This window comes from Physeter macrocephalus, chromosome 19, assembly GCF_002837175.3.
Source record: "Physeter macrocephalus isolate SW-GA chromosome 19, ASM283717v5, whole genome shotgun sequence".
NCBI classification, from domain to species: domain Eukaryota; kingdom Metazoa; phylum Chordata; class Mammalia; order Artiodactyla; family Physeteridae; genus Physeter; species Physeter macrocephalus.
Genome location: NC_041232.1, coordinates 27464669 through 27474723, shown reverse-complemented (window position 1 = coordinate 27474723; position 10055 = coordinate 27464669). Strand labels below are relative to the sequence as shown.

Below are 10055 nucleotides of genomic sequence, written 5' to 3'. Positions count from 1 at the left end.
CCGCACCGGGGGGGGCCCCACCAGTGAGAGGCCCGCGTACCGCAAAAAAAAAAAAAAAAAAAAAAAAAAAAAAAAAAAAAAAAAATCAACCGATAATTATTAAAGGTAAAATAAACCCTGAGAAAATCCTAAAAATTGCATTTTTACCTAACGTTTCAAACTTATTAATCATTTTGCCTAATAAATTAAAAAAAAAAATCTACATTTTCCCAATAAGAGAATAAATGGTGAGTTTTCAGAAGATTATCCACAAGAAGGATCTGGATTTAGTGTATCTGCATTGCTAAGAAAGGACTGTACAGAGGCAGTCCTCATCTTGCAAAGTACCGTTTTCTCTGAAACTCATTCATGTGGGGACCACGTCCTTACTCTGCAAAGCCTGGGTTCCAAGGGAGACAAGGACAGAGATCTGATATGCACATGATTCAGATAACACAGTTTTGGGCAAAGTGAGGATGAACCGTTTGGAAACCAGCCCAACGTATTTAAATATCTGCCCCCACGCAGTTAGAATATAAAGAAATCTGACTGTCGTCATTTATCTATTACATCTACTCCTGGCCCATGGAAATGTGACAAGAAGCAAAGGCATCTGGTTGGAAAGAAAAGAAAACTCTATTCATAAATGCACGACTGTCTACAGACCAAATCCCAAAGAATCTACAAAGAAGCCACTGGAACAAATAAGTGAGTTTATGAAGTTTGCAGGACATATGACAAAATAAAAAAAAAAAGTACTTCTATAAATTAGCAACAAACTGAAAACGTTTAAAAACAGTATCATTCACAACAGTGTTAAAAAAACATGAAATCTAACAGAACACACACATGCTCTGTCTACTGAAAACAACCAAACATTGATGAAATGAAGAAAAGACCTACATAAATGAAGATCTGCCCATGCATCGTTAGGCTGGCACCATCCCTATCAGAGCCCTGGCCTCTGCAAAGTGGCAGGTGACACTGACATCCCCCAATGCCCAAAGCAGTGTTGTTTCTTGACTCCAGACTGTTTCTAGGCATCTCTAAGCCCGAGTTAACGATCCAAAGATACATACACAGTATCACTGATCTAGCATAATTAAATTTCTTAGAATAAATTATTCCCAAAACAAACAACTGGGAAGGGAGGGAATGCCAAACACAGCAAAGTTAACACAAACCAATTGTGAGAGAATCACAGGTTTCACACTAGCGCTGGATATAGCCTTTTATTATAATTATAATGTTTTACTATTCTTAAAACCCGTCAAAAATTATAATAAAGCAAGTTAAACTCTGCTCAATATAAACCAACATTTATGCCAAAACTGATTTCCTTTTTATTGAGAAGCTTGTGAAATTAAAAAAAAAAAACATCAAGTTTTGGAACCTGACAGAGGTAGTGCTTTGTACAACATTATGAATGTACTAAATGCTACTTAATTGTAAACTTTAAAATGGTTAATTTTATATTATGTGAATTTCACGTCAATAAAAATGGTATTACTGAAAAATATCTAAATTTATTAACTGATACCTGAGTATCTAAAAATAAAATAATGGAATTTCCAATGGAAAGGAACTAGAGAGAAAATCTAATTCATCCTATGAATGATCCAGAAGCACTATAAAATTATTTTTAGTGTAACTTTTTTCATATCAACAAAAACACAATTATACTAGGTTTAAATAGCAAACTCTCACTATCCAGATAGATTTGAATAAATTTTCAGATGGATTTATCACTTTTCTATTTTATTATAAGAATTCTTACTTTCTGAACTGAGGAACCATAGATGTAAATTATAACAGATATTGCTATATGTAATTCACACCCTATTTATGATGGCTCTCAAATAATCAAAATATTTGCTAACCATGTCCAAAACACCAGAGAACTCACTATAATACTTGACTTTATTATGTGCATAATGACTTAATCTGTGTATTTTTCTAATAATCATAATTTATATCATATATGCCTTCCTGCAAAGACCATACTGTCAAGTACGGTAGCCAAGCAGCATCCCTCTTTTTCCTACTGTGCTTACACGGTGCCTAGAAAAGTGCTCGACAGCAATTCGAGGAGCTCAAATGTTTCTTCATTCAATACAGGGTTTTAAAAATTCCACTGGTTATTTTTGCCATCTTATTTTTCATTTTGATAATGAACTTACAGTTAATTTATTACTTTCTTGCTGTGTATCTTGCTTTCTCAGAGCCCAGTGATAACAGCCATCAAATTCCCAAGTGCTTCTGCACAGCATGGGGCCCCCAGAAAAGACACCTTTTCCCTTGGAAGCCATGTCCCTTTCTAGCCCAGCATTACATTTCAAATGTAATGATTTGTGGCTACTCTGAGACCCAGTATGTGTCAACCCTACAACATGTAATGCAGCGTCATATTTAACAAGCACCTCCTATCGGTCAAGCCAGTAACTAATTCTTGCTGAGCTCTACTTACAGCCACAGCTTCTGTCTTCACGTCGTCATTGCTGTCGGGGGCGGTCAGCTCTACGAGGACGGGGCACACTTTGGTCTCCACATCAAACCGCTCAATTAACTCCTGCTCCAGCAGGGCCAGCAAGGCCGCCTGACTCGTTTTCCTGACCTAGGAAAAAAGACACGTAAACCAAGTACACACACAGTGTAACAAAACTTAACACTTGAATTTCACCAATCTGAGGACTCCTCACCCAACTAGAAGGGGTTCACAACTGGCAAAACCTTGCCAATAAAAATCTGTGGTTATTCTGCAAAGACAGAACTTAGAACTTGGTAGGTTGTGCTGTAACAGATGAAGTGGAACAGAAAAGCCATTCTTGGAAACGAGGTCTCCAAGCGCCAACCTTTTTGAGGGCCGCCTGGGAGGGCAGCGGGTGAGCAGTAGCCACTAGGCGCTGTCTATTGCTGTGACCTCCCAGACTCTCCACAGCCTCATTTTGAAAAACAAAATAACAAAGTCAAAGAGGAAGGAACATCCCAATGAGACCACCCAGTAGGCCGCCGGAAGTGCCCCAGACTACACCCATTTCTGTAAGAATGTGGGCAGGGCCCTCCTACCTGGTTATTCTGATCTGCGAGATATCTAACCACAATGGGTAGCAAGTACTTGGAAAAAGCATACGGGATCGCAGGCCGGTTTTCTTGACAAAACAAGGCGATGTGAGGAACCTGCTCCATCAGCTCTGCTCTCACAGTTGGTTCTATGGAAATAACAGAAAGGTGAGCTGAAGCATCCTCCCCAGAACCAGATCCTTGCCAGGCGGGGGAATCCTCAGGAAAGCTCTGGACTCTTCACCTCGCATCACATCATGAGTGCTTAGAAAATGCTCTATAGCCTGCGATCCTTTTCACAGTCATGGCGAGGTCGACCCCATGCCAGCTTCTGTCCTCAGAAGCTGCAATACTTCCTGTGAGGACCAGATCTCTTCACCTGAATTAACATCGACTATAACACGGCATCATCTTCAAACTCTGCTAGTTCAGAACCCCCAGGACAAGCCGTAAGGACTGGGTCCTAATCTAAATGCAGCCAGCCAGTTGGAGGGTTTACAGTTAGACTTAACTAAGATGATAAAGGGTCAGTGAATGCTAAAGGAAACCAACAGATTTAAAAAAACAAAAAAATGTGAAAAGACCCAAATACATACAGCAAATTTAAATGTGACAGATATGGCATTTCAAAAAGATCAACTGTTCCATAGGTAATGGTAGGAAAGTTGACAGGTTATGTGAGAAAAAAAGATAAGATTCCTATACTGCTCTCTATACATAAATTCTAGGTGAATCAAAGTTCCAAATGTTGTTTTCTTTTTTAAAGATCAAAAGCACTAAAAGACAGGATTTTCGTGGTGGCGCAGTGGTTAAGAATCCGCCTGCCAATGCAGGGTACACGAGTTCTAGCCCTGGTCCGGGAAGATCCCACATGTCGCGGAGCAACTAAGCCCGTGTGCCACAACTACTGAAGCCCGCGTGCCTAGAGCCTGTGCTCCACAACAAGGGAAGCCACCACAATGAGAAGTCCGAGCACCGCGACGAAGAGTAGCACCTGCTCACCACAACTAGAGAAGTCCGTGCGCTGCAACGAAGACCTAACTCAGCCAAAAATTTAAAAAAATATTTAAATGGCAAAGGATATGAATACTTAGTTCATTTAAAAAAAATGCTCATCTTTAAAAAAAAAAAAAAAAAAAAAGCACTAAAAGACAATATTTAGCTCCGGCCCGGGGCCGCCCCCTCCGTCCGGGGGTACTCTAGATGCTGTGCAGAGACCCTCTGCACCCCTGTGAACATGGCGCTGCGAGTGGCGCGGAGCGTGCGGGCTGCGGTCTGCAGCCTGAGCGCCATCTCTGCGCCCAACGCGCCCTGCCCACCGCGGCCCTGGGGACTGCGGGCGGGCGCCGTCCGGGCGCTGTGCACTGGCCCCGTTCTGCTGTCGGGTCGTAAATTCACAGACAAACATGAATGGGTAACAAAAGAAAACGGTGGTGTTGGAACAGTGGGAATCAGCAATTTTGCACAGGAAGCTTTGGGAGATGTTGTTTACTGTAGTCTGCCTGAAGTTGGGACAAAATTGAACAAACAAGAGAAATTTGGTGCTTTGGAAAGTGTGAAAGCTGCTAGTGAACTCTATTCTCCTCTATCAGGAGAAGTAACTGAAATTAATGAAGCTCTAGCAGAAAATCCAGGACTTGTCAACAAATCTTGTTATGAAGATGGTTGGCTGATCAAGATGACACTCAGTAACCCTTCAGAACTAGATGAACTAATGAGTGAAGAAGCATATGAGAAATACATAAAATCTATTGAGGAGTGAAAATGGAACCCCTAAATAAACTAGTTTGAAACAACTTAATCTAGCATAGTTGTCTTAAATTAGCAGTGGACAGATTTTTTAAAAGCATCTTTTAGCAAAAGAAACTACTTGCAACAATGTTACCTGAAGAAAATACCCCTTAACTTCCTAATGATTTCACATAAACACTATGCATCTTTTTCACAACACCCTGTGATTTTTAGGCTAGTCTCCAGTTATAATACACAGAATTCCTGAAATTATCTGTGGTAAAACTGGTTATAAAAATTATGTAATTCAAGGATAACATTGTTATCTTAACCTTATATAATATTGTAACTTGCTTACAGCCATCCCTGGATTTGGGTCAAAATACTCAATGAATTTGACACTGGAAATAAATGACAGTGGAGAAAAGTTTGTTAGTTGTGTAGTGTCCAGTGAAGAACATTACTATCTTAATTTTGCAATATACTGTGTTTGCTGGTGCTATTTTTATACAGTGAAGCAACAGCCTTGCAGGAAAATAAGGAAGTTTAATAATAAAATATTCAACTTCCTAAAAAAAAAAAACAACATTAAAAAAAATGTTTAGGGAATTCCCTGACAGTCTAGTGGTTAGGGCTCCGTGCTTCCACTGCACGGGGGCACAGGTTCGATCCCTGGTTGGGGAACTAAGATCCTGCAAGCTGTGGGGTGTGGTCAAAAAAAGAAAACAGTTGAATCTTGAGGTGGGAAGCCCTTTCAAGGCAAACAAAACCCCAAAATTAATTAAGACCAGCTAATTTCACTTTATAAAGACTTCATTATAGACAACAGATGTAGCTAACAGGAGTTCTGTATTTTGAACCATGTACAAAACATACACTAAACAAAAGTAAACTTAAAAAATGAAAACAAAGGAGTATGGGGTGGAGGAGAGGTAATATTAAAAATATTAAAGACTGTAACTTTTCCATATCCGATGGAGAGACAAGAATCCTCAAATTCATGGAAGCTACCATCACAGTGACTCTGACACCCCTCCGGCCCTTCCATTCCTCCCAAACTACTCCTAACAGTCAGAGAAGTCTCCCAACCAGCCTTCCGTCACCCATCTTTTCCTCAAGTCTGTGAAACACTGCTGTGTTTCTGTTCTAAATCGCAAACAAAGCAAACTCTCCGGCTTGGCACAGTATAAATCTTTACAATCTGGCCCTCAACCTCCTTATTTAAGTCTCATTCTTCTAAACTGTAGACCCAGTAAACTCACTGTTGGCCAAACGGGCCGCTGTCCTGAGCTCCCCAAACCTCTACACCTGTCCTTTCCTCTCCCGAGCCCACCCCCCCCTTCCTCCCCATCAAACCCAACTCAAATGCCACCAACTGTCCAAAGCCAGCCCCAACCCTCCCTGGTATAATTTACTTAGTATGTCGGTTGCATTTGTTAAACTGTTAATTTGATGACAGGGATTCTTACTCATCTCAGTAAGGCTCCAGCATTTAAACTAGAACCTAGCATAGAGTATGCACTGTTTTCATGTTTACTGAATGAATTCAAAGTGTAAATGTCAAGAGAGATATTTATCAGGAACTCAACAACTTGAGATATATTTTAAAACACATATAGAATATAATATATGTAAAGAACAGCACTGTAGTTGGTAAACAGGTGGAAGAAAATAAACACAAATTCCACCTTAAAGAATATCTATATCTCTACTATGAAAGGAATGAACACAATGGAATGCAATAGTGCCAAAATTTCAAGTTAAATTGTTTATCTCTGCCAAATCTAAAAATAAATTATAAGTAAAAATCATAATTGATGAGACCCTCCTAAAACCATTCTGGAACAAGCATATACATGAGCAATTATGCACAAAGAACATCATAATGAGATAGAATATTAGGAAGCTTACTAATTTTTTTTCTATAAGAAAATAAAAAACATTTAAGGCTTACATAAATAGTAAACATATTCCCATAAAATGAGTTGCTTACCAAAAGATGAGCTCATCTGAAAATTAAAGGATGAGAATTGTTGCCATGCCAAGTTTGACAAATTGAAAAATAATACATTTTAATAAAGAGGTCATGGATTTAAGAAAAAAATTTTTATTTGATTTTTGAATCGTTTCTAAAATCAAATATAAAAATATGCTCAAAACAGTATTAAGTTAAAATGGTAAATTTTATGTATGTTTTACCACCATAAAAAATATTTTTTAAAAACGTAATAAACCGTATTCTAAGCCTCAAAACAAGTCTACCTCTTTCTTAAGCAGACTCTCCTCCTCTTTTCACTTTAGAGACAAACAGCCTTAGTTTTACAAGGGGTGATAAACATTTTTTATAAGTAAGAATGCATTTTATATTTGCCAAAAAATTTACAGCCCACTCCATCCTTTTAATTTATTCAAAATTATTTTTCAAAAGAATTTATTAATCCTAAAATAGTATTAATGTACATGATGCAAAACAATGTTCTTAGTTTTTTCTTATGAGAAATTTTCGAAGTTAAACTAAATGGGCCTACTATAAAATGTTTGGATCTTAGTAACAGGTTTTTATTTTCTTGTTACTGATGGGTTTGATAATTTACTTGGGAAATATTTCAAAGAAATCTCACATTACACTAAGTTTTTCATTAGTTTTTAGAAACATAATTTAGTAAAAGAAACCTTTCTCTGCATAAATATATACCTGAATCATCAGCTAATCTGCTAATTCTTTCCAAAACAGCAATACAATCTCTCTCATCATCGCAGACTTCCCTCAGTGTGTCCAGCAGACTCCGGGCCACCATTTGTCTACACAGGAAAAGAACAGTTAGTATTTAGAACTTTAAAAGGCAGAATCCATACAGTTTAAAAGAAAGTTTTTCTCAATACATTTTATAACATATATTAAGTCCCTAATTTCCCAAGTGACAAATGCCAGTATGGATTTTATTTTAACAAGATGAGATTGAATATTTACCAAAATATGTTTCACCTTTATCTGATCTGACAAATTTCTAAGGTCACTGAAAATTTGTTTTAAGTAGCTACCTTCAATTATCATAAATATGGGAAAGTACAATCATTCTTCATTATATAAAATGTTATCTTTACATATTTTACTCAATGAGTTTTATACAGCTATACTCAAACAATTTTATTAGCAAAGACTTTGAGATTTCCCCGAGAAGTCTGATACAGGTGGTCTGGGGGCCCTAGGTGGAGAAACAGTGCATCAGGGAGAGTGTGAGCTCTGGTCACTGCCGTGTCCCTCGCCCCTTGGCCGCCAGTCACCTGGCCCACAGCAGGCACACACCAGCACCTGCTGGAGGAGGAACTGACACCTCAGCAGCCACTTTAATGAACATTAAAATTATGCTTAATAGCAAAAAAGCAGTTTGTTTGTTTGTTTTGTTTTTGCCAAAAAGCCAAGAAGGAGTGCTCCCTGCTCACAGGATGGAGGAGTAAACGACTGTAAAGGCAGCCATGGCTGTGACCAGCAGTGAAGCTGGGTGACTCAGACCACGCGGTAATGACATCTACTTTCAACTGGATACTTCTGTTTACTGAAATTCATGCAATAAAAGCCACACTTGTGCTTCCACCTTAATGGAAAGCACACGCACATACCTGTTAAATACGTTCTCACTCGCAGCATACTTGTCCAGTCTCCCCAGGGGCGTCAACATGTCATCTTGTGAGACAAAGTCCAGGGCTGAAGGTACAACAATCACATCAGACTCTGAGCTGCAGTCATCCACACCAACTATCAGAGACATCAGAAATACTCCTTGTAACACTGTCACACTAAAAGGTACCCCTGCCTCTCCGAAGCAGCACAAGGAAAACTGCCCTGTATTGTTTTTGGAGTGGTACAAAAAGTCACAAGAGAATCTCAGAATCGGTTCGGAAGCCACAAATGACTGACAGATGCTTCTTCTTCTTTTCTACAGATATGTTCTGACTGACCCTAGAAGCATAGGGGTCAGTAGAAACTCAGTCTGGGGTGATCAAGGAACAAAGTGATCAGAAAAGAGTGATCATACAGACCTGAGAACTTACACGTTCAACCAGAACACTAACAACTTGTAAATAAATGAACTGTCAAACACTGACAGTTAATTCTGCAAGGCAGTCAGAGAACAACTCACATTATATACAGAACAAAGACAACAATGACAGCAGCCATCTCATCAGAAAGAATGCCAGATGAGAAGCCAGAGACAGAAGAGCAACATCTTTAAAGGACTAAAAGAAAAAAAAAAAAAAGTCAACCTACACCTCTATACCCAGTAAACTGAAATTGTTCAAATATCTTTGAAATTCATGTCTTTCAAACACAAAGGTGAAATAAAGACTTTTTCTGACATACAAAAGCTGACAAACATCACCCGCAGCAGACCTACACTATAAGAAATACTAAGAAAATTATACCAGATGGAAATCTGGATCTTTACAAAGGAATGAAGACTAGCAGAAATGGTGAATAGGTAGGCAAACACAAAAGCCTCTTCTTATGTAAAAACATCTCTTTAAAAGATAATTAACTGTTTAAGGCAAAAGTATGTGCTGTAAAATAAAGAAAAAATGTATTGTGGGGTTTATAACGTGTAGAAGTAAAATATATGATTACAATAGCACAAAGGCAGAATAACAGGGAGGTATATTGTCCTAAAGTTCTTTTATACATATTACGTGAAAGTAGACACTAATAAGTCAAAGGCACATATTAATTATAAACTCTACAGCAACTATTAAACACCAAAAAAAAAAACCCACCCAAAACATATAGCTAGTAAGCCAATAAAGGCCATAAAATGGAATCATAAAAAATACTGAACCCAAAAGAAGGCAGAAAAAGAGGATAAAAGGAAAAAGGAAAAGATGGGACAAACAGATGGGAAATAGCCAGATGAGAGAGGAAAACCAAACCATATCAATAATCACATTAAGTGTAAATGCTCTAAGTAGCCCCACAAAAAGGCAGAGATTGTCAGACTGGATTAAAAATAACACCTAACATGAAAATAATTCCTTACATAGTACAGAAAAGTTTTAACAGGTTATTCTGATCTACAATTCATAGCAAAGTACCTTATATATTATGAATCAGAGTCGTAAAAACCACCCAGACGCTCTCATTTGACCTATTTCCTCCTCTAAGACTGCTGAGCTGGCATGACCTCAAAGGCACCTTTATGCAGGCTCTAGAATTCTATGACTATGACCAAACTGTTTCATCAGTCGCACGCTTGTTAATCTTGAAGATAAACATTAATAGTACTGATTCAGGT

The 10055-nt window shown here is 38.3% G+C and overlaps 2 protein-coding genes across 7 annotated transcripts in view; one reads left to right on the top strand and one right to left on the bottom strand.

Annotated features, from left to right (window-relative positions):
- Window positions 1-10055, bottom strand: part of PPP4R1 (protein phosphatase 4 regulatory subunit 1) — a 62814-nt gene that overhangs the window by 34734 nt on the left and 18025 nt on the right. For 4 of the 6 annotated variants that reach the window (XM_055080545.1, XM_024120550.3, XM_055080547.1 and 1 more), the window contains 4 exons: window positions 8392-8527; window positions 7466-7572; window positions 3046-3188; window positions 2447-2593 (listed from right to left, as the gene is read on the bottom strand). In XM_055080545.1, the coding sequence (XP_054936520.1) occupies window positions 2447-2593; window positions 3046-3188; window positions 7466-7572; window positions 8392-8450 (456 nt within the window). In that variant the 5' untranslated portion in view covers window positions 8451-8527. The remainder of the gene's footprint in view (window positions 1-2446; window positions 2594-3045; window positions 3189-7465; window positions 7573-8391; window positions 8528-10055) is intronic. The other 2 variants (XM_024120552.3, XM_055080544.1) reach the window with 1 other exon arrangement.
- Window positions 4250-4859, top strand: LOC102991479 (glycine cleavage system H protein, mitochondrial-like). The gene has a single exon (XM_024120553.3). It carries the CDS (start codon window positions 4277-4279, stop codon window positions 4799-4801), a length of 525 nt encoding a protein of 174 aa, XP_023976321.1. The 5' UTR covers window positions 4250-4276; the 3' UTR covers window positions 4802-4859.